The sequence below is a fragment of the Pollachius pollachius genome (genome assembly GCF_949987615.1).
Source record: "Pollachius pollachius genome assembly, chromosome: 17".
In the NCBI taxonomy this organism is placed as follows: domain Eukaryota; kingdom Metazoa; phylum Chordata; class Actinopteri; order Gadiformes; family Gadidae; genus Pollachius; species Pollachius pollachius.
The window spans coordinates 3,887,687-3,914,204 of NC_136950.1; the positions used below are offsets into that span (position 1 = coordinate 3,887,687).

General features: G+C 41.2%; 1 protein-coding gene across 1 annotated transcript in view; it reads right to left on the minus strand.

Annotated features, from left to right (window-relative positions):
- vav3 (vav guanine nucleotide exchange factor 3) overlaps window positions 1–26,518 on the minus strand; it is a 76,133-nt gene that overhangs the window by 42,604 nt on the left and 7,011 nt on the right. The window contains exon 2 of the mRNA XM_079754699.1: window positions 10,654–10,770. Within this exon, the coding sequence (XP_079610825.1) occupies window positions 10,654–10,770 (117 nt within the window). The remainder of the gene's footprint in view (window positions 1–10,653; window positions 10,771–26,518) is intronic.

Below are 26,518 nucleotides of genomic sequence, written 5' to 3' on the forward strand. Positions count from 1 at the left end.
GCTAGGTTACTTTAAGCCATAGGCTAGGCTTCAATTATATTTATTGCATATTTTTCAATAGCTCATCTAGGCTATTTATTTAAATCATGGAATTGTTCACATTTATGTTGCTTTCCAAACCTCCCAGCCCCTCTATCAGCAGTAGAGTACTGCTGAAATTCTGTCTATTAGTAAAAAAATAGAGGGTGGGATTATCTTTAAGTGCACAACACCCAGCACGCCACGATTGGCGAAGCCTTCGCCCACTCCACCTCCGCTGGGACACAATACAGAGAAAAGAGCAGCCCACCCCGCCTCCCTCTCCTTCTGCCAAGGCCCCCCCCACACACACACACACACACACACACATTTCTCACTTCCACCGTCACTCTCTTCCTTTCTATTCAACCCTCTTGCGTCTGGTAAAGCACTCTCTCCACTGAAATACATACTCTCTGTAGTAGCTAGTTGTGGTAGTTGTGACATTAGACAAAATCACCCCCCCCCCCCCCCCTCTTATTCTTCCCCAACGAAAAACACATTTCTAAGGGTATAAATGATCCCTCTGGAAAGCTTATGTGTTACTCTGCCGGCACTTTCAGAAACATCTGAATTACTACAGCTGTTAAATCAGCAGCTCATGAAAGATGAAGAAGCTGTGTTTTACACGCTTTGTTTCTGCCTCCGCTTTTCATTCACTCTTTGAATAGGAAATCTCCTCCGCTGTCGCTCTGGTGCCTGCTGAAGGGAGGAGGAGTGAAAGGGGTTTAAACAACCAGGGCCGCTACGCATGAGGGCCATGGATAGACCAATGGGATAAGTTGGGGGGGGGGAGAGAGAGAGAGAATTATATATATATAGCCATTCACCTCAGGTTATGTTAACTCTTTCTTCTCCCTGGCATTTTAAAGTTAAATCCAAATCCAAACACTTCGTAGCAATTCTCCTGAATGATTATTACAAACCCCCTCTGCTATATTTTTTTAATAGAGAGAGAGAGAGAGAGAGAGAGAGAGAGAGAGAGAGAGAAAGAAAGAGAGAAAGAGAGAGAGAGATGCTTCCCCATGTCAACACATGTCTACCCATCTGGATCCGGGAGGCAACCGTGGGCTACAGCTGTTCTGAATCTCATTTTTATGGAGAGCATCCAAACATGATAAGTTTAACCCTGTTACACTAGATACAACAGTTGATCACAAGACACCAACATACACAGATCACTAGTAGATACAACATATGTTGATCACTAGATACCGACATATGTTGATCACTAGATACCGACATATGTTGATCACAAGATACCAACATACACAGATCACTAGTAGATACAAAATATGTTGATCACTAGATACCGACATATGTTGATCACTAGATATAAAATATGTTGATCACTAGATACCGACATATGTTGATCACTAGATACCGACATATGTTGATCACAAGATACCAACATACACAGATTACTAGTAGATACAAAATATGTTGATCACTAGATACCGACATATGTTGATCACTAGATATAAAATATGTTGATCACTAGATACCGACATATGTTGATCACTAGATACCGACATATGTTGATCACTAGATATAAAATACGTTGATCACTAGATACCGACATATGTTGATCACTAGATACCGACATATGTTGATCACTAGATACTGACATATGTTGATCAGTAGATATAAAATACATTGATCACTAGATACCGACATGTGTTGATATTTTATTAAAACATATGTTGATCACTATACATAAAATAGTTTGATACATCACTAGATACAACATATATTGATCAATAGTAGAGACAACATATTGTGATCACTAGCAGAGACAACATTTGTTGATCAATAGTAGAGAAAACACATTGTGATCACTAGTAGAGACAACATATTGTGATCACTAGTAGAGACAACATATGTTGATCACTAGAAGAGACAACATATTGTGATCACTAGTAGAGACAACATATTGTGATCACTAGTAAAGACAACATATTGTGATCACTAGTGGAGAAAATCACTAGTAGATATAACATCTGTTGATGACTATATACAATAGATGTTGATTACTAGTTCAGACAACATATGTTGATAACTAAATACAACATATGTGGATCACTAGTAGCTATTACTTCTGTTGTTCACTAGATCACTAGTATCATCATACTACATATGTTGATCGCTATATACGCTATATATGCTGATCACTAGAATATATAACAGATCAGTTGATCGATACAGCATATGTTGACAGATACAACATATGGTGATCACTAGTAGATGAAACATGCATCTAACACTAGATTCTGACATGTGTTTACTACTATACCCAACAAATGTTGTACATAGTGATCAACGTATGTTGATAACTAGATATAACATATGTTGATCACTGGATACAACAGATAACAAATAACTAGATACAAAAGATTTTGATCAGTAGATACAACATATGCTGAACACTAGATACAACATATGTTGGTATCTAGTGATCAACAACTATTGTATGTACTAGTGATCAACATATGGTGTGTCCGCTAGTGATCAACATATGTTGATCACTAGTAGATACAACATCTGTTGTAGATACAACATCTGTTGATAGAGTATATGTTGATCACTAGATAAAATATATGTTGATCACTAGACACCATATATGTTGATCACTAGATACCATATATGTTGATCACTAGGCACCATATATGTTGATCACTTGATTCAACATAGTTTGGTATGTAGTAAACCAGGCACTTCTATGAGTCCCAAATTGTGTTGCTTAAAACTAATTAACGCAATATTATAAGTTGTGGATGGTGGGTACATTTATTATCAGTAGACAGCCTTGCTTAATGCTCTGCATAACCATGGTCTGATTAATGACCAGGGGTTAAGTGTCTAACTCGGACATTGTCTTACACCTAAAGTACACCATCTGGAACAAGCTATTGTCTGAGAAAATAGCCTACAAGCAAAAAGCAACAAATGAACTGTACAAAGCCAATGAACTACATGAATTGTGGTCATTTGTCCCTCCTTCTGTAACTGGAAGACTTGGCCACCTTCGCTAGTCACTAGACGTTCTTCCGGGATTTTTAAGACCCCCCTTCTCTGCTGACATATGCTCTCTGCAGAGCTCGATAACTTGCTGTATGAAACACACACACACCCAAAAGACACAGGTTAGTTGCAATCAGTCTCTGGTGAACGAAGAAATACAAGCGTGTGTGCGTGTGTGTGTGTGTGTGTGTGTGTGTGTGTGTGTGTGTGTGTGTGTGTTTGTGTGTGTGTGTGTGTGTGTGTGCGTGTGTGTTTGTGTGTGTGTGTGTGTGTGTGTATGTGTGTGTGTGTGTTAAAGTAGGGCAAATGTGTGTGTGGTTAGCTGGATGGAAGGAAGGATGTAGGGTTGCTCCCGCATGCCTCCATAGTGATCCCTTAACGTGAAGCTCTTTGATCCACACCACGGTGGCTGAGCTTCACATTCCTCCCTCTCCAGCCAGGACAGGATCACCAGTGACCTATAAAGACAAACCTGCTATGGCTATGTCCACAGGCCAGCCCAGGTAACACTGGGGGACGAGATCAATCAGCATCAAGGAGAGGAAAGGAGAGGAGAGGAGAGGAGAGGAGAGGAGAGGAGATAGGAGAGGAGAGTAGAGGAGAGGAGATAAGATGAGAGCAGAGGAGAGGAGAGGGGAGAGGAGAGAAGAGGTGGGGAGAGGAGAGAAGAGGAGAGGAGGCTTGTGGGGTTGAGTAGAGGAGAGGAGGAGAGGGGAGGAGACATGTTTCCCTCTAGTTCCCTTGAGGCCCTCAGGGGTCCTTACAGGTTTATGGGTGCCACACTCAATAGGAGGCCGCTTTGAACATATACAGACACACACACTGCCTTGCACTAGTGCTAGTACACGTACATACACACAATATATTGTCTACCAGACACATAAACACACACACACACACACACACACACACACACACACACGCACACACACACACACACACACACTGGTAGCTCCCTGGGGGGTGGGGCTGGGATACAGGAAGCCTGGGTGTTTCATAGATATGGACACAACACACAAGGCTGTGAGTCCTCATAAAAGAGGAAGTGGAACTGTTTACACTTTTGACCCACTGCCTAGCTCTTCCTAATAGATGAGTAGGGTACAATAAACAAAGAGGGGCACACATGTAAACACACATGTACGCTAGTACAAGAGTGGCTAATGTAGAATAGATTAATCAACATAGGTAAAAGTATACAGAAAGGAAATCAAAAATATTTCTACATGATATATGATATATTACCCATATCAAAACAGATAAAGATGGTAAGGCAATTCGGAAAAAGCGGCCTAAGGAAGCTTTTGAAAGTATCCAAGTATCCAAAAAAGGCTCAGCCTCCCTCCAGGCCTCCTTCCAAAGCCCCTCCCCCAAAACATGTGACTAGCTTGCTAGCTTTAGTCACAGGTCCGCCCAGCCTTGTGGAACACTGGTCGTGCACAATGAGAGTCTGCCACGCAGGTGGATTGAAGGGGCTTACGCCAACGATACCCGTTTCTCTTCGCTTGATTAGCCATTCAAGACAAACGCACGCATGTAGGTTCTGTATTTTAAACAAAACACACTTACATCTGTGTATGCATGTGCGTATGTGTGACTTCACAGTGATCTGCTGTGCGTCAACCATTTCCTCTTCCTGTTTCCTGCTTGCTAGCTGAGATCCGAGACATGAGTTGAGTCAGTTCCCGTGTGTCACGTGTGTGTTCACACCAAGTCGTTGCAAGATCGAAGCAGATGTGTTACATTCATCCAGATGCTGGATCCAGAAGGGCCAACTGGATATGCATACTATCTCTCTCTCTCTCTCTCTCTCCCTCTCTCTCTCTCTCTCTCTCTCTCTCTCTCTGACTAAACCTAGAGCAAGGGAATTCATGTTGAGTAGTCAATATATAAATAAAGCTTATCATCTATAACATTGTGCAGGTCAAAAAAGAGAGCAACAATTCACATGTTCTAGGTTAGAATCGTGCCTCTCCAAAGCAAAGGATGTGGAAGGAACTGGAAATCCCAGTTTGACTTCATGTTAATCACTGCTTGTCTAACTGAATACCATCCCCACCCTGGCTTCAGTCACTTGTGCCTCACACGGTCGAACCCAAGACTTTTCCGACTGCCATACCAAAACTTTAGCTGTATCTTTAAAAACATTATTTACATTTGATTGAATTTTTTCCAGCAGTTGCCAAAACTGTTTGACTGAAAATATGACATTACTCACACCCCTTAACCCTACTCTCCCCACCTTGCTTTCCCTGTCAGTGAGTTGATGTAAATACAATTTTTGCATTGACACACAAAATATGCCACTGCTGGAGTCATGGGCGAGAATCAAGACATACTTTTAAACTATAGTTTCACAATTCTCCTTCAAATCGAGTGTGCAAAAGAGGAGCAACCATGGCATGGAGTGGGCTCACACAGAGATCAAACAGGCTTTCTTCAAAGCTTGGTTCTTGTTCAGACTACAAAAAAGAGATAAAGAAAACAGGCTGTGATCCTGCTTCAGAAAGTCCTCCGATCTGACATGTGAGAGCCAGCTGATGAAGTGGAGTGTGTAGGTGTGTGTGTGTCTGTGTGTGTGTGCATACATATGTGCCTGTGTTAATGTGTGTTACCCAGGAGGAGGCAGATGTTGGTGCATCAGTCAATGCCCTCATACAGTCCACAGCTAGAGATTCATTCACCAACATCCATTAATCCTAAAGACCACGCATCTTGAGGAAACTGAACTGAGATTCAAGGCCTTGCAGCACTATGTTATTGATTCTCAGAATATAGTAGAATAGGTAGCAGTAAACTCACGGTAATTTACAGTCCTGCTGTATTATGTCAATACAATGTTAAGAGGCCACGTCCCCAGACACACGTTGAGGAACAATTAATGTGAAACCATTTTTTTATTCTAATAACAAATTGTTTATTCCAAATTGCAGCAAATGGATGGCATGTTGTATACTGTGAGGTAAAAGTAATACATCTATTGATAAATCGTGCAATCAGTCGAGACCAATCATCTTTAGAGGGCATCGGCACTATGTATGGTAACAGCGGGGGGGGGGGGGGGGGGTTCAATGTCAAACCGCCATGAGTTAGATGTGTACAGGTGGACCCACACATGCATGGAAGCATACACGCACACACATACGCACACACACGCACACACACACACACACACACACACACACACACACACACACAAACAATCTTATTTGTCTAAGCCAGCGTAGCAACCATAACTTCACCCTGAGTACCCATTAGCCATCGCAGTCATTTGATACCAAAACCACAAGCCTCTGATTCCCACGCCTCAAGGACATTGGAGAGAGACATACTGAGACAGAGGGAGAGAGAAATATATGCATGTATATAACTATATCAATATATCTATATATATGGCGAGAGAGAGAGAGTAAGAGAGAGAAATATAATAACTAAATATAACTATATAGATATATATATATGTTCCTGTCTTAGTGTACTATGTCCATATTGATAGTGTTATGTGATCATGTGTCTGACTGCTATTGAGTATGGATGTACTTTTATTGACTATCTGTACTTTATTTGTACAGTGTCCTTCGGTACCTTAAAAGGCCTTGAAATTTAAATGAATTATTATTACTACTATTATTATTATTCACCGAAGGCTAAGTGAATAGTATATTATTGCACTATTTACGGAGCCTCAGGTGAATAATTGTTTTACCATATACTACACGTGAAAACAAACAAACAAAATAAACACGACGAGATGACCATCACACAATATCCAGAATTTGAGATCTCAATCATGGGATATTGCCCAATATCCCGAGAAAGCAAACCAATCACATTGCACCATCTTAGGAGGTTCACATGTAGCATATACTATGTATAGTTATATAAAGAGCAGAGGGAGAGAGAGAGAAAGAGAAATATATAACTATATCAATATTACTATATATATGGAGAGAGAGAGAGAGAGAGAGAGAGAGACAGAAAGAGTAAAATATAAATGGATAGAGACAGAGAGAAAGAGAGAGAGAGAGAGAGAGAGAGAGAGAGAGAGAGAGAGAGAGAGAGAGAGAGAGAGAGAGAGAGAGCCTCGTTCTGTAAATGTATTGCTTCAAGAAGTATTCTGTGAAATAGTTTCTATTAGGACATGGCACGTGTCTGCCAAGTAATCCAGTGACCAAGTGTCATGTGAGTTAGCATGGAAACCTACAGTGTCAGCATTTGTTTTTTTTTAGATGAGATGATACATAATGGAAATTAAAATAAAGTTGAAGTAAGAAATGTATTCATGTTTGTGGTGAGTGGGAGAGGTCTGTTGTAGCAACTGTTGTGGTGTAACTTTGAATTGTAATAAAACATAACTGTTAGCTCAGGTAGCAATAACTGTCTCATTATGTTACTTAATATGTATAACAGGCGTGTAAAGCAGATTTTTAAAGCAGATGTTTTTGTTAATGAAGAGAAAGGGTCACAGCCTAGCTCTGTGAATGTGTGTGTGTGTGTGTGTGTGTGTGTGTGTGTGTGTGTGTGTGTGTGTGTGCGTGTGCGTGTGCGTGTGCGTGTGTGTATGTGTGTGTGTGAATGTATTTTTGTATGTGTGTGTGTGTGAGGGGAGGGTTTTTTGTGTATATGTTAGTGTATATGTGTGTGTATGTGTGTGTGTGTGTGTTTGTATGTGATCAAACAACAACAACAACAATGTGTTCACAGTCATTCACAATATTTCCATCAGCCTCTCTCCTTGTGCAGAACTCTTCCCTCACAGCTCTGTCGGCGGCCAGAGGTCTGCCAAGGTGTGTTGTTGAGTCTCAATCGTTCTACTCAAACCTTCTCAACTTCAGCTACACGACCAGCTCTGTGTAATGTGTGTAAAGATTTATTTTCAAACGGATGCGGATAGCCTGTCCACAAGGCAGGCAAATAATGTGTTGTAATAACAAACATAGAATGTTTCATTTTCTTCAGCTTCTGCTTCTATTCTTACACTGCACGGCCGTACGACCAACCACCTTACGGCCTGGCTGCAGGCCTAGACAGAAGTCATCCGTTTACTCTTCTTCATGCTCTGTTAGACGCTGTTCCTCCGGCTATTCATGGATAACTGCACACGCTGTAAGCCTAATAACACAGATGTAAATTTCCACTTTGCAACTTTTTGGTTCACTCAAGGGAAGTAGTGACATTAACGACAGGAATAAGAAGTTCACCTGGAGTCCACACAAATCAATGAGGGAGGAAAGATTTGTGAAATTACACAGCCTCGAGTAGACATGGACGTTCAGTGGTTCTAAATCCCTCAGAAAAAAAGTGAGATGCAGGCAACAATTTTTCATTGATTCTATTGGGAATAAGTGTAACGTCATGCCAAAGATACTGTGCCATGAGGAGATGGATGGGAAGGGAGAATTTGGCTCCTTTTTGCATTATCAATGTAGTCATCCATAGCAGGTTCTAATTAGCTTAAAAGAGAGATGGAACAGGGCTGTGGTCGATCCACTGAAACAGGCATGGTACATTAAAGAAATGAAACAAAGTCAAAATGAGTCACCTCCTCTAATGAGACCATCTCTTGAATGTTAATTCACAATCTTCTAAGTCATTGAGCTTCTGTGGTCCTCCCTGTCTGATCAGCAGTATGGTGAGACTTTATCGACAACGTGTCAAGCTATGCCTTCCTTAATGATCACCGAGATTTATAGTATTAAGATGATGCAGTCGAAACAGCTGCCAGACTGATTGCATGAACCCAACTCAAAGTGTGTCAGAATCCTGCTCTGTTAATTTAATTTAAACGGTGTATATAAGTCTCTGCACATTTAAAAGGTGCTGCAATTTAAATTATACTTCTTTTTATTATTCATCATGTAGCCACTGTTCGCTCAGAAGTGAGTGAGAAATGAGTTTATAATGAATATTAAATAAATATATTAATATACTAATAAAATGTAACTAGAACCAAACGTAAATTTGTACCAAATTTAATGAGCACTGAATTGCCAGTTGTCAACTTAATCATTCTTGCAAAATATCACTGATTTTGATCACAATAAAATTGTTATTTTTGTTAAAATGTTAGTTATCAGATTTAGCAATCTGTCTGTTGTTAAATGGGCATGCCAAAAGCAACAGCCGCCATCCAAATGCATGCATGCACAGATACACACACACATGCACACACACATGCAAACACACAGACACACACACACATGTACGCACACACATACACATAAACACACACACGCTGAAACACACACAGACACACACACACATATACGCACACACATACACAAAAACACACACACACTGAAACACACATGCATACACAAAAACACTCAAATGCTGACACACAAACGCTCAAAACAGAGGAGGCGTGACCAGCTTCACTCATAAAGGACACACATCCTGTGTCGGGAGAAGGGAGGGGGGGCTGTTATCCCACACCAACGATACAGCTGCCCCCCCCCCCATGCTGTGGAGCTCCTAAGGAAACCTCCTGGGGTTGTCACGGCGATTGCAGCAGGGCTGTCAGACAGACTACCTCTCTCCACATGCACACAAGAAATACACATTCACAAACCAACACACACACACACGTGGTATTTCAGCCAATAACAAATATACACCCACTGGCAAACATCATGTTACCTCCTGTGAAGAGTTAACATTAAAGTTAACATTAAATGTTCATTTAATGAATTGAAGTCCCATAATTCATAACTATACAAAATATTCCATTCAGTGTTGACTGCATTCAAATCGACTTCCTGACAGGATATCAATGGAACATTATATCAGACGTTTTTAAGGGGAAAACTGAAAGATTTCGTATCATAAAAATGTTCTATAAAACAACGATTTAGCATACATTAATAGCTTGGATGTAGTGGGTCAGGCGAGATAAGGGTTGAGACCTTCTAGAAGACATTGGTCTCTTACCCCTTTATTATTTTTTATTTATTTTTATTAGATTTAGATTTAGATTTAGATTTGTAATAGAGAAACGACAGCACTTTTCATTCAACATGGTATTCATTCTTAGCAAAAGGAAAAAGCAAATAGATAATACCAGGACACTTCATCAAGGCACCAAGCACGACTGTGGGTGGAGAATAGCAGTCGACACTCCAAGCCTAAGTTGACTTAAATATAGGTTACTTTTGATAAAATGACACTTGTTTTAGATACCAACTTCCTCCGAAAGTGTGATAGAATACTTTAAGTAATTAAACAGGGAAGCAAACAGATCTCCCAAACGTCATAAGCATGCACTCATCTCAGAGAATTTTTCAAAAGCAGATCTTGTTAATCATACTCATGCATGTCAATCATACTCATGCGATTCTTAAAATGCCTGGTATTCGCACCATAACTGATAGTTTTCCCTTTTTCATGTCCTTTATTCATAATGTGCCTTTATTTGCCTAACCTTTGCGGGTCTTCAGACCGCGCTCAGACAACTAGGCGGAGCCTTTTAGTCCCGTTAAATGTATTTCCTGGGACTAAAGGTTCTGGGTCATCCTGCTGGAAATGCGGTTTAAGGCTCCATATATTCTGTGTCCATCCTCTGTCATATATGAGGCGTGAACAATGCATTAGGTAAAACTTTTTTTGTTTTCCCACCTTTCCAAAGTCCCTGACGTCAAAAAGGTCGAAAGCCTCGAAGAGTTCACTTTTCTTCATGGCAAATATGTCACTGCACGCCGCTAGGAACGTCCTGATGTTCTTCAGGCACAGGAACTACAAAGAGAAGAAGAACAATTTAGATCAGGAAATAATTAATCAATCAAGTACATCATTGAATAGCTCAAATAGAACGCCCCCATGAAAATGTCTTTGTTTGCTCACCAACAATTTTGACATTATTTTTAGTTTGTGGGCTTGACCTGTAGTATACTGTAGTATATTATTGTACATTTACTGTAAGAAGCTGATGAATTAGTTGTAGCTTTTCTTTTACTATTATTCATGTCATTGTCGAACACAAATCACAGGATAAAGCTATACGCAGGTCAATGCTGACATATTTAACTGAAACATCCTTCTTTAAGCATAAAGTGCTCATTCTGCTGGGTCAACAATGTAGCTCATGTGTAGCTCAGCGGTGATCCAGAGTAATACTCCAGTTCTGATACATACTGAGGAGCCTCATTTTATATTGCAGAGCCAGATGAGCAGGTCACCATGATAACCCTACATTGTCCTGTTTGGGCGTAGGTACGGTTTAATGTCATCACATTGTCAATTAGTGACCCTCAAATGTCCAGAGTGTACATTTTGTTCCCTTTGTCCATAATCCATAATCATTAGGTAATGTTCACAATGAAAGCCGAGTTGTTGCTCTTGTGTTGCATGAACAATGCTCGGCACGCACCAGCCACTGACCACTAGCCTGGAGAGCATCCTGATCACGTGACCTCTCTCTCTGTTTCACTACACGGATCAGTTTGGACCTCTAGCCAAGCACATCCATTCACTAAATGTAAATGTAATGGGGACCAATCAAGGACTTTCTTGTTGTAGATGGCGTAGCCGGGCCAATAAGGGTCTACATCGTTGATGGCGTAAAATACAGGCCGCCGCTAGGAAAACAAAAACAATTACTGCGTCTCCTGAAACAACAAGTGGTAACGTTAAGATTAGTAGAATTAATTCAGCAATAAGTTCTCTGCACAAAATTTCAGAGAACCAGCACAGATCCCATTTTCTATCTTGTTTCGAGCTTGTTGTTTCGCCACTCATTGTTTACTACTTATTTTCATTATATATTTGTTACTCTGATTGGCTGAAGGAGTTTGTCTGTCAAGGCATCTAATGACTCCCACTGTAATCGATGTGGGCATTAAAGGTCCAGCACTAAGGGTGTAACCAAACAGAAGGTGAGGTCACATGATCAGGATAGTCTCCAGGCTCACCAATCATGGCCTTGGAACACTGGTCGGGACATACACCTCATTATGATCAATATGTTGATTATGTCATCACGTCATTATGATCATTATGTTGGCGCTTTACTGAATCCCTTTAATCATGGATCCTGGGCCCTCTTTGTAGTAGTTATTTCAAAAGGATTCAAAAGATATGGGAGTACACACACACACACACACACACACACACATTTATCTTTCCCTCTATCTGCAGTATTCCGAAGAATACTCTGGAGTTCCTGTCATTCCCTCTGTTTAAGTAAACCCATCACAGTCTACTAGGATATACTGTATAGATGAATCAATGCTTACAAAAATTAGTTTTTACCAATTCAAATGAATCACGTTCGGTTTCTCTTCTGTTTCTCATTTCGCTGCCAGGCTTCTCACAGCTTCACAGGGGAAGCTGTGACCACTGTAAGCCAATGCGCCACTGGCTCTATGACAGATATATGTCAGCATTTCCCGTGGATTTATTGGAAACAACTGAACAGAGAATATGCTGCTGAAACCAGTGTTTGCATGAACATGATGACTGGTCCATATTCCTTTTTTCTGTTTTCTGGTGAAACGAAAATGTATGACAGGATTCGATCTTCTATAGTATGGTTGTATGTAGGACAGGGTCTTGTGTAGTGGTGGGCTGTTGGTGTTTGACCTTAAGCCAAAAAGGACAAACACAGATGACTAGCTCAACCTGGAGCGAGATGCCCCCTGACCCATACCTTTGATTTATGACCTACATGACAATAATTCACAGAATTCCAATTGGTTTTGGATAAAAGTGTTTGCTTAATGACTAAATACTATCCCCTTTGCCCAATTCAGGTTGTTTATGACTATTATTGCATGTCCATGCAAAAGCAGTACAGGGCGATATAGTCGTCATGTACGGTTCAATTACCGTTGTGAGGACTGTCATGGTCTCAAAGGTTGTAGTGCAGTGCAGCTAACATATCCATGTTATGTATGAGGCAATCGTATGTTCTGATGCTGCTGCACGATTGACAGGTCTGACATTTACCATTCAATGGTTGCTGCTCCATTATTTCACAGATAGATAGAACCCCATTGTAACACCATTCGGCCTCAGTGTGACCACAATAGCATAATAATGACCCTTCTTCATGATGGAATTGGATAACAGGCAGAGTTTAGAGTGGTTTGTCTTAATAATTCTCAATATTAAATATCCAGACAATCATTTTAAACGGGTTTCTCTCTCTTAATGTGGGTGCTTGGGTCAGAGTTCAGAAAACAAGTTGGGTTTTCCTCCGTTTCATTTTTGCTGTTAGCTGTGCGTTTCATTTTTGCTGTCATGTCTGCTTAATATTTTTCATATAATGCAGAATAGATGACTTATTTGTTTTTGTTCAATGGTAAAACGGTTATCTTGATAGAAGATCTCTTTGGATGCATGCCACTGAAGTTATTGCGTTGGTTAAACACCAGAGCACTTGAGCGTGATCATATCTGTCGGGTGTGCTCAACACGTAGGCCTTCATGAAATATTAAAGCCAGACTTCCCATTCTGACACCACCACCAGTCTTAATTTATGTTTCCATGAAATGGCGAGAGAGAACGCAAGGGAGAATGAAAGATAAAGAGTGAAAGAGATGAAGAGCAACAGACAGAGAGAGAAATAGAAGCAATGAAAGCAAGAAAGCCAAAAAGATAACGAAAGACAGAGTGAAGGAGGGAGAGCGAGAGAGAGAGAGAGAGAGTGCGAGAGTGTGAGAGAGAGGGAGACATAGGGAGAGAGAGCCCCTATCACAGCGATAAGAGCAGCGTGGATCAAGAAGGCACGGCGGTGAACAATGTTCACTCTTTGCATTTGTGTGCATCTTGTTCTTCTATCTGACAAGGACATCTTGAGGCCCACAAGGGGCTCAGGGTCCACCCAGTGTCCCACTGGGACCGCACACTATTATCACAGGGAAGCAGCTTGACAGGACACGCGCAGACACACAGATACACACCCACACACAGGCACACACACATTTGCAGCCTCGGTTGAGTTTTGTTGGCGACAGTAGAGGGTGAATGTTGTCAGCGTGAGCATGGAAACTGTTGCACTGATGTGTCCCTATCCGTCTCTCTCTAACTCTCTCAGCCTCTCTCTGGCGCTGTTGTTCACAACTGCTCACTCAGTCACACACACAAACACACACAGAGCTACCAATTCTTACTTATTGAGCAGGGAATCACGCAAATCGAACAACCATCTGACTGGTAGTGAGTAATAGCCTGTACTAATACTGCTAGGGATGGACAGGAGTAATAGCCTGTACTAATACTATTAGGGATGGACAGGTGCAATAGCCTGTACTAATACTATTAGGGATGGACAGGAGTAATAGCCTGTACTAATACTATTAGGGATGGACAGGTGCAATAGCCTGTACTAATACTATTAGGGATGGACAGGAGTAATAGCCTGTACTAATACTATTAGGGATGGACAGGCCATCAGGAGATTGGGGAAGGATCATGAACAGTTGCTCCATTCAAGGCCAAACTGGTCAGGAGGTAAATTTCCCATACCTCATATGGTTTGATGCATGCCCCAGGCTAGGTTTGATGGATTGGATGGGTTATTCAGGGCCACAGCCTGTTTAGGTCTAGTATGGTTCAAAAAGTTGAGCCATATAAAAAGTTTCCCGCCCCCAACAAAACAGGTGGTCAATGGTGATCAATCACCACCAGGTTGATGATCACAATGGTGGCCAAAACTGTCATTTTAATAAGGATAAAAAAACTATGAAACTTTGGCAATGGCTTTAATTTCGCATATTTCTATACTTCAAGTACAGTGATCAATAAATGTATGTTTTCAATGTGCAGTGGTGAACCCCAGAGTGCCCCAAAAAACATGCCGCAAAAAGCTCCTTCCCTCCAAGCAGTGAACACACATCTCCCAGAACTGTGTTGCCTTTCCCCTTCTAAATGCTTGTTTGATCCTGTTGTCCATGCACTTGTGGGTGTATGTTTTTTTGTGTGATTTTACTGATATCCATTCATTGGCTTGTGTCTTTATATGGCTGCGACATGATGATTGATTTTGAGAGCCAAAATCCGCAATACATAATATTCTCTCATCGTGTTTGTTTTCAGGATGAGGCTGAATGGTGTCTACCCACTCCTTTATACAATAGTTGGATTAATAGCTCCATAGCAACAAGATTTTCAACAATTGTGGCCTACTTTCTTTATGTTTGTTAAAGGGGTGATATCATGCTTTTTCGACTCTTCCCTTTGCTTTAGTCATTAGTCTTTAGTCATTTGACCTATTTACACATGTTAGACGTCTGCTAAATTTGAACAATCTAGGTCCGAGCCAGGGGGACTATTCGCTCCCACCGAGAACGCCCCTCAATAAGTGGGTGAAACAGCTCGTCAGCGCTCAAACTTTACTTCCGTAACAGTGTGACGTAAGAATGCAGTGGGCGGTACTGAAGTGCAGAAGTCGTGCCTCCCGGCTACCCGCAATGTTTTCAACTTCTCCGGGGGAAGAATGTAATGGCACAGTGTCGCAAAGTGTTGCACCAATCACAGCAAAGTGGGCGTGCTGACCAATCATAGCAGACTGGGCCACTCGGGAGGGGGGTCTTAAAGTGACATGATACAGAACAGTTTTTGAAAGAGGCTGAAATTGGTTTTGCAGATATGAACAGTGTGTCAATAATGAGTGGTGTTTTTAACATACAGGCATGTAACCCTATTCTAATAGTAGCCCCAAATGCAATTATTAACCCTAAAAAAGCATGATATGGGATCTTTAAGTGGAAATTAATGATTGACGTTAAACGTTAAAATCTCTCTCTCAAGGAGAGAAAATAAGGACCGGAAGAAAGCCAATAACGTGGGTTTTAAAGCTTTCAAACCTCTCCGAAAAATCAAATATAAACTGACAGCTCTGAGTAGGGAGGACAAAGAGTTTAGCTTTTACTACAAAGATTAAAGAGACAATTGGAGAGCCAAGATAACAAAAGAGCCAAATGCAGTCCTTTAGAGCGTATGTTCTTCAGAGGGCGGGATGATTAATGAGTAACCAACCCCAGCCCCGGCGCCTGTCACCAATTAGTTTGCCAAACTGGGTCGCTGACACTTTACTGAAGAAAGTTGTAGACCCCTAAACGTGAAATAGGAAAGGCAAGTGAGCACCAGTGTTGTGCCTGAACGCGTTCATTGAACGATAGTTCATGAACTCGTTCATATTTTGGGCGAACGTGAACTGAACGTACTGTATTACTGCCTGACGAACGTTACTGTCTGTGAACGGCACGCTCACTCGGTTCAACCTCGTTCAATATGGGGGTTATTTGTTTATCAACACGGCGGATGCGCGTGCAGAACGCCGTGTTGTTTGACCGGTTACCATGGTAATCTCCGTGTGATTAATTTGCAGTTGCGGTGTTGCCAGCTTACTGTCACATTAAACTGTGATCAGAAAACGCGATTATATGCTATAGACCCTATAGTATCCGTCGAAAAGGCTGGGACGAATTTCAAATTATAAATATGTACACTTTATTTTGAAAGTATAGACCGGCGCGATTCCCATTGAAACGAATGGCGCGGTGATTATTCTTCAAAACGAGAGCTGTTAAATTGTGGAAAATGAATCAAAATTTCGCTACGATACTTGATTCAACCACTCTATTTCATCCTAGACAAACCACAAAGGGGGCTCAATGTTCAAAATACCAGAAAAAACGAATAGCTCACAGCAACATATTGAAAAAAAAATATGAACTAGTTCATTTTTTGGAACTGTGAACTTAGTTCAAAATTTTGAATTATGAACGTTTAACTGAAGTAGTTCATTTTAAAATTTGTGTACTGAACTTTGAACTAGTTCACGTAGAAAATGAACTTTCCCAACACTGGTGAGCACAATGCAATGTGAGTCAGAGAGGTTACTCACTGACTCTGAAGAACAGCTGGTCTCTCCCCCCCCCCCCCCCCCATCTCTCTCTCTCTCTCACTTTCTCTCTCCCTCTCTCTCTCTCTCTCCCTCTCTCCCCTATTCCTTAAAGGAATTAGCCTGCGATGCTAGCAGCATACCTGGTACCAAAACCTCTAAAATGCTGACGGAAGAAAGGGAGGAAGGGCTGGTAGAATGGTACCGAGATAACCTACCGGCCCTAACACCTTGGAGCAGGAAGTAGAACACTGGAGGCACAACTTTGACTTCGAAGACGATTCCCTGTCTACATCAGCTTTGGAAACTCTTCAAGCAACACAAACGGCCTTGTTTCCCAACATAAATTATATGTTGAAAGTGTTTCTAATTCTTCCAGTGACAACATGTGCCTGAGGAAGCTAATTCTCTGCCATACGAAGGCTCAAAACATTGCTCAGACCCAGCATGTCCAATGAATGGCTCACGGGAATGGGGTGTTGACATAGAGCGAGTGTGTCTGTATCTGTCTTTTGTATTTTGTGCGATTTCTGTGAGCCAAGAAGAACACAGAAGCGAGAAGTGAGAGTAAATTGTGACAAATTATTATAAAGATAATGAGTTTTTATGTTGTGTATAGCTTGGGTTGTGTTTGTGGGTGTCGTTTTGGTATGCAGTTTGCTTGAACAGAAATGCATTTAATTAGCTCCATTAAAAGAAAACTTTCTGGAGCTCACTAATGTCTAAACCCTGACTGCGGCCCTGGCTGTGGACTCATCTAGCTCCGCAGCTGTTTGGTTCTTTGATTTTGTTAGTTTCTACTTGTTCTGTTAATCCGTTTTGTCATGCAATGTAGCCTCCCAGGCTGTGCACCATAACTAGCTAATCCCCCGGTGATGATTTTTTTATTTTTTCACATTTGATTATTAATTTTCCTTCAAATTAATTTCAATTATTTTTACTTGCCAAATTCATAATTAAATGTTCAATATCCGTTCAGTGGTTACTCTGAATTTAAGTCAAACTTGTAGCTGTAATTGCCTGATAGGATAAGAGTCGTGCAGTGAATGATGTCAATGTGTTAAAAGATTAAAATGCTCCTTCATCTGTTTGACATTAGTTATAACACAGGCTTCATTCAGTGTTACTATTGGAGGCATTCCCTAACACAACAAACTGATCAGAACCTAGGATGCATATTTTGATAGGATAGGAATGAGAAATCGTTATTGTCTATTGGATATCTGAGATTGTGGGCAGATGCTTAAGTTCACTTAATTTCCATGTTTCACCAGGGGTGGATCAAAAGTAGTCTCGGTTATGCACAGTCAAATTGAAACGCGGTGGATCATTCTGCAAAGCCAAAAGTATGAACACAATCTACATACAAGAACACAGTACACAGGATCCAAGCTTGAGTGTGTGTGTGAAGTGTCTTTCATATTCAAGTAATGTTCACTTGAACTGTTAAACAATCTCGAAGAGACCCTTGGAGCAAAAACTGCATATATCAACAACTAAACTATCAGTGCTAGCAATCTTAAGAGAATCAAAGATCTCTAGGTATCTTTTAGTCTAGGGTGAAAATCACCACGTTTCAGGAAACACAATGCCCAAAACTTTGATAATCAATATTGAGGTTTAAAGCGATTCAAACAATTCAGCGATAACTCCATGTACTTCCCACACTAGAACAAAATTGTCAAAATGGATTTCATGGCATTTATTTGTGTTATTTGTTCAAGATAAGTGCCCTGCCCAAGAGCAAGTGTGCTACCTTTGCTTTGAGACAAATGAAGTGTAATCCAATTGAGTTCCCATCGTGTAATGTGCTCCCTCAGGCCTGAAGGACCAGGTCACAGAGACGCTTATCCTCCCCCCACACAAACTCTCTATATGGACAGTGACACAAGTATATATGCATACAAAAACACCCACACTCAGCCTATGTAGAAAGACATACCCACACATACATGCACTCACAAACTCATACACAAAAACACCCACATAGACACTGATACAAGGAAATTCACACACATACACAAATACACACACAGCAACCCTTACATAGACACTGATACAAAGAATAGCCTTGGCAACAGCAGCGCCAAGCAGGTGATTCTGACAACATGTGATCGGCTGTTTGGGAAAAAGGTTAGGCTTGACAGCAGGAAGCCAACATCCGATGGCTGAATGATCTTCCCAACAAAAAAATAATAGACGTGTGAACAACGCGGTGGACACAAACACAAACATATGATATACTCTTATACCATCCCTCAGACCAACATAGCCACGTTGTGCATTCAGACAAAAAGCACAAAGCAAACAGACACTTAATGACCATCCGGGCATGAATCCTGAAACAACAGCCGCCCCTCTGCACTCCCCCACCTCTTCCACCTCTAGCCAGATCTGGCTGGAGGTGGAAGAGGGAATGCTGTTTCAGCTGCGTGAGCTTAGAAAGCCGGACCAGTGTGTGTGTATCCGTGTGTGCATGCATGTGTGTGTGTTTGTGTGTCTGTGTGTGTGTCTGTGTGTATGTGTGTGTGTGTGTGTGTGTGTGTGTGTGTGTGTGTGTGCGTGTGCGTGCGTGCGTGCGTGCGTGCGTGTGCGTGCGTGTGTGTGTGTTTGCGTGCGTGGGCACACACATGCAAATCATTGTCCCCTACTCTGTCTCAATCTATTAAGAAAATACCCATGAACATATACCAGCCATTAATCACTATGTGATCCCTGCAGACCCCATCCCCAGACAGCCCTGCAGAAGCATCCTCCTCCCCACCCCCAACACTCAAAACATGAACAGAGAGTCAATGCTAAAAGTAGTCAATAACCCAATGTAACGCTTTGGGCAAAAATAAGCCACGCCTACATGGGGGTGTGCATGCAGAAGCGCTCGTACAGCAGGCGCCTTGATAGATACCTTGTTCGTGCCCGTGCTTGTAGCTGTAATGTCAAGGCCTTTACACACAAAGCTCAAGTGTAGAGCACAGCTGCTCTCACTCCACTCCCACGTTAATCAATGAGCACCTCCACACCACGGGCTCAGCTGAAGTGTAGCGCATCAGTCTCTCATCCCTTAATTCAGCCACCAGGTGTTGGTGGGATCTTTTTAGATGGCAAAGAAAGACGTCAGTCTGCATTGAATGACGCATTTCAGTGTGAAGCAAGGATGCAAAAAACACATTTGCTTGTGCTCTACATGTTAGCTTTCGTTAATATTGTCTATCTTGGTCTCAAAAAGCTCAATTGAATGTGTTTCTTTTTTTAATGTGTGAATCTTCCCATTCCACCCCCACCGCAGGTTTAGTGATCAAGGTGATGCAGAAGCAGATGAAGCCAGGTGGTGAGTATTCAAAAGACACAAGACTCAGATGGACGGTATCGTGTCAGAAATGGTTCCAATATTTAAATCAACAATGGAAATCATACACACATATATTGGGAAAAAAATTTGAAGAAATAAAAAAATATATATTGGAAATCATACACACACAATGACACAAACAGACACACACACAGTCAGAGCTATGGGTACACAAATACCAGTCATGACTGCCAGGTTTCAAGACTGGCGGTTCAAGGTTGTGGAGGCCAGTGTTGCCAGATTGGGCCAGATTTCCAGCCCAATCTGGCAACCCTGAGGCCATGCCTGCCAGCTCATGCCTGATATCAAACGGACGAAGGACTTCTGTCTACCCGCTGGGGTGCACCCCACCCCCGACCTGCCTTCACCGTCTCCTCTGCCTCTACTTGATGCGACCACGGGGACCATGGCAGCAACAACAACAGCACGTGACCAAAAATACAAAAGTGACCATTGGCATTATAACAAATAAATGACAGGGTAGTGTTGAAGAAATCACAGCATTCAAAATGTCACGAGTAAGAGGGGAAATGGGAGGCTTTGGGGTATCGACTGGGCTGCTGGCTGGTGAGAGTGCAGCCAGATCAATGTGCAGACGGGATTAAATGAAAACATTGAGAGGAGATCTTAAAAAAATGTAATAAACATTGATCACAGGTACATTTTCCCCAGCTGAGCATCTATAACACAATCAGTATCTTACATAAGGCACGTAACAGAGGCATTGACTTTACCAGCTCCTGATAGGTTAGGGGGCTGTTACCATGGGGACGGAGGAGAGGTCAGAACTTCTGCTTGCATTTTGTACAAAACTCATGCAGAAGAAAGCAGCTCTGTGCATCCACCTTTGTATGAGAGAGGTGGGTCCCCCCTATCATCTTTAAATAAGTTAACAGGGGTGGAAACAAACAGCACCGGGCCATCATTCATAAAACCTGGCTGTAGATTGCGGTGTATGATGTAAATAACGCATTCCGATCACTCTAACGATTGGACCTTAGATGGATCCTAATCAAGCTTCCTAATTAGTATTGCCGATGCTTAGCTTATGGTTTCCCATCAAGGATGCACTGACAACACTATTCCGGCAGTTCAGAGAACTCTGAGTCTGTGTGTGTTCTGTTTGCCTATGTGCCTGTGTGGTCATGTTTGTGTGTGTATGTATGTGTGTGTTATAGAAAGGCAGCGTTACCTATAATGTCATCACAGGGCTTTTATAACTACCAGAGCCGCAATGAGGTTTGGTTTAAAGCATGTGGGGGGAGAGTGAGAGACTTGACTGTGATTCTTGCCTCAGATTAGAATGTCACTGAACATCGCCTGCAACCAGATGTGGAAGCATTCTACTACATATTTTCTATCACACAGACTTGCACACACACACACACACACACACACACACACACACACACACACACACACATACACACACACACACAAACACACACACACCAAAAGCAGGAGTGGGAGGAGCCTTATTCATTTAGCTTTGCTACACCGCTGTGTCACTCACTTTCCTTCATTCATTATTCATTTTTTATTCATTCATCTCTATCTTTTTGATTTGATTTTTTCCCTATGTATGGAGTAAACCGGAGATGAAAGAAAGGGTCGACAAGCTGACACACTTTGACACAAGGGCACACGTTTACTTTCACTTCCTTCCTTCTGTGTCCGTGTGTGTGTGTGTGTGTGTGTGTGTGTGAGTGAGTAGGCATACATGGTTTACAAGACCAATTTTCAGGTTTACTCACCAGCATTACGAGACCAATCGGGTTATGGAACCAATTTTGATGGTCTCGTAAACCTAAAACTTTATATTGTTATAATTATTGAATATTAATTGTTTCAGTCATTTTGAAGATATGTGTGATTACATAGTTTCTAGTGTTATGAGTTAATATAGTTGTTTTACTTTTATGGCCCACCCCCTGCCTTTCTGAGGTTCACACAAATTGGTCTCACAAGGCAGGACGTGTTTGTGAGACCAGGACGTGTGTGTCCGACAGCGCCACCTCAGGCTGCAAGTGACATTGCAAAGTACACACACTCCCGCGAAAACATACACAACTTCCCGCGAAAATATACACAACGCGGGAAATATACACAACGCGGGAAAATATACACAACGCAGGCTTGCAGTGTGGACCAGCCGGACAAGCGAGCGGGATGAACTGAAAAAGTAAGTTTTTTGTACTTATTATTTATTGTTCTCTATTCTTCTTCTTATTGCTGCTCTTCTATCTTGCCTTATCTTATCTTATTGCCAGCATGAATTAATGTTCATGCTGGTTGCTAGCTAACAGGTTACTCAAAGACCTTAGGGAGTTATCTGATAACTACACACTCTAGGCCTACTCTGTAATCTGCGCTTTTATTCGAGGGGTAGGTTGTGTTGTTTGCATAAAATATTGGTGCTCTATAATCCCGAATTATCGTTTATGAGCTGCTTCATGAAGTTTGATATGAAGTTATGGTTATAGCTATGATTTCAGCTGTATTTTGGGCATATAAACGAGCTTTGTACCGGTTTTAGATCGGGATTGTATTCTGTTTTTATCGCTAAAAGCGACCGATTTCTAAAACAACAGACTGAGTCAGAGCAATAATTTGATTGAGGGTGGGTGCTGCCGGAGCATGGACACTGCCATTGAATCGGTCTGCTGCCGAGAGGTCCTGGTCAACCGTGACCATCTAATGGTGGGATTAGGTTGCATAACCATGCATAGGGTATTTCGGATGCTGTGCGGCGAGAGAGAGGTTTTGGAAGTGGCCATGTTCTCTCCAAGGGACGTCCGAGCGGAGACACTGGCGCGCCCCATAAATAGCAACCAAGTAACAAGGCTAAAACGATCATTCCCCCTCCGTTTTCCTTCGATGCGTTTCAGGAATTTCTCCGTAAAGACCGACTCATTGCGGAAACGCAGCGAGCTGTGCAAACGCTGTAGTACCTACATATTCAAGGCGCTGGTTCTCCACAAAAAACAGCGAGTCAAGCCTGCGCGCACCTGCGTGCTTTATAAAAACATTCAAGTCGAGGAGGAGATAGTAGTTGTTTAACCTTTTAGATTGAGTAGAAATACTTTTTAATGTACAACTAGTAATTCAATTGACCAAGGGGCTGTATTTAGAGCTACAAAAATAATACAAAAAAAACCCTGTAACTTTCAACGCAACTCTACCGTAGCTTCAGGCGTCCACATGAATCCTAACACGAAACCGCATAGGTCCCATAGCACCCTGGGACCATGGACCTATGAAATAACATGGTTTATTATCTGCCTAATAACATGGTTATTAAAGACATAGTTTCACAAAAAAATCGTCCCCGGGTGGACGGGACCCGAAAGACATGTTAGATGCACTTTGGGAGATACACTCGCGGATGAGCGTATATGCGAGGCGGATTCACGAGTGTCACGTTTACTTTAGGTGGATGTTGGAGGTTTACTTTCTGGTGGATGTTGATGGATATTGCCCTGATGGATATTGCACAGATAAATCTTACTATGAAACTACTTCTTAGAGTTTAACTCCCTGTGCATCAGCAATCGGCTAGTCAGTGAACAACAGGGTGAGTAGAAAGGGACATTTGTGGAACTTCTGTTTACTGACCCCCCCCCCCCGTGGTTTAATTAGCAGCTTGGAAACATAGATCTGTGATATCGTCTGAGTAATAGTTTATACACTTTATGGTTGGAGTGCTAGCTTGTGGAGATTGACATGACAGGGGCTGATTGACATCGGAGGGTTAGTCAGTTTTAACGCTGCCAGCCAAGGGCTGGTTTCCGATTCAAAGGTACCCTGTGGAAATGTATGATTACCCCAGCTCCCTTGGCCCTTTATAATTCATTAATGCAACCAGGGGGACTGCAATAAGATGATCCTCCTGTGAAACTGGTTGTTTGATTTTCCGTAGCCATTTCAGCGAGCCTCAGAGCCTGACTCATTACCTGCTATGGCTGCTAGAGCCACAGAGTAGGAGTAGGTTACCACGCCAGTGACGTAGCTGATTGTTGAAATCCAACATAATCAACACTTACACCCCTTTCACCGTACAATTTAATCCCTTTTAGCAAGTTCAGCACTTTTTAGTTATTGTACCATTGAGAAGGCAGACAATACATCTGTTATATCAACTAAACTAAACTAAACTCAAATTTCAGTTCAGTACATCTTTAAGCTGTGTCGGTGACTAACAATACTTTTTTAGGCCACAGCTAAAATGAGTTCTGATAATGCTATATATTTGTAAGGACTAACTTGAAACAATATTTTGCAGTGAGGCGAGGCAGAATAGACCCGATTTGTGCAGCACAACATCAAGTAAGGCAGAAGAAGGACAGCGCGTTGTGTGTCTCGAGATACATCAGCCCCATCAAAGGTAAGCTTTTGCTTTAAACCCTGTATGTATTGCGTACTGTAAGGGTTTGATTTGAGATTTGACCATGTCTGATGTCTTGTCTCTCAAAGCCCCCAAATCACAATAAGCTTTAATTTTATTAATTTCCTTTTTTTCAGTTTTTGGTCAGTTTTAGGGCATTTTAAGAGTCAGTTTCAGTAGTTTATGGTCAATTGTGGTCAGATTTTGTGTCTCCCACAATCTTGCTCAAAAAGGTTTGTCAATGAATACACTGTGTCAGAGTAGATTCAAACAAAGGAAGTGCTTTAAAATGGCCTGAAACAATGCAAAATACTGCTTCCGTATGTGACTAGGATTCAGTATGGCTTGTGTGTTTTTTGTGTTTGCATGATCATGGTGTTTGAGGCCAGTGTTTGGCATATGAGGACAACAGTGAAACAGTGTAACCAATTCTTTAGTACAAAGACTTGTGTGTGTGTTTGTGTGTGGCCCAGTGATGGTTTACAAGGACAGAGTTAGGCATACAAGGTCATACAGTAAAATACAGTATGTCACATCAGTTTTGTATGACTTTAAATATTGGCTTTTGACAAAAGCAGATTTAGGATCAAATTTCACAACGTTTTCATCAAGAAATGCCTTTTCTCATTGAGGAAAAACAGCAAATATTTGAATCTGTACAGTAATGATGAGATGATATTTGATGAGTGAGTTAGCAGATCTTATGAATATCACCTTCTTTCCTCATGATTGTCATTTTCTATCATAATATCTCATTTTCATCTAATAATTTTACTTTTTTTATTACGCTCGTTTTCATTACCTGTTATTTATTTATTTATTTATTGATAGGAAGAGTTGTGTTTGCATTGGAGCCAATTCGTAAAGGCTTCCAAATCACAATAAGCTTTAATCTTATGCATTTAATTTTTTTCAGTTTTAGGGCATTTTAAGAGTCAGTTTCAGTAGTTTATGGTCAATTGTGGTCAGATTTTGTGTCTCCCACAATCTTGCTCAAAAAGGTTTGTCAATGAATACACTGTGTCAGAGTAGATTCAAACAAAGGAAGTGCTTTAAAATGGCCTGAAACAATGCAAAATACTGCTTCCGTATGTGACTAGGATTCAGTATGGCTTGTGTGTTTTTTGTGTTTGCATGATCATGGTGTTTGAGGCCAGTGTTTGGCATATGAGGACAACAGTGAAACAGTGTAACCAATTCTTTAGTACAAAGACTTGTGTGTGTGTTTGTGTGTGGCCCAGTGATGGTTTATAAGGACAGAGTTAGGCATACAAGGTCATACAGTAAAATACAGTATGTCACATCAGTTTTGTATGACTTTAAATATTGGCTTTTGACAAAAGCAGATTTAGGATCAAATTTCACAACGTTTTCATCAAGAAATGCCTTTTCTCATTGAGGAAAAACAGCAAATATTTGAATCTGTACAGTAATGATGAGATGATATTTGATGAGTGAGTTAGCAGATCTTATGAATATCACCTTCTTTCCTCATGATTGTCATTTTCTATCATAATATCTCATTTTCATCTAATAATTTTACTTTTTTTATTACGCTCGTTTTCATTACCTGTTATTTATTTATTTATTTATTTATTTATTGATAGGAAGAGTTGTGTTTGCATTTTAGCCAATTCGTAAAGGCTTCCAAATCACAATAAGCTTTAATCTTATTCATTTAATTTTTTTCAGTTTAAGGGCATTTTAAGAGTCAGTTTCAGTAGTTTATGGTCAATTGTGGTCAGATTTTGTGTCTCCCACAATCTTGCTCAAAAAGGTTTGTCAATGAATACACTGTGTCAGAGTAGATTCAAACAAAGGAAGTGCTTTAAAATGGCCTGAAACAATGCAAAATACTGCTTCCGTATGTGACTAGGATTCAGTATGGCTTGTGTGTTTTTTG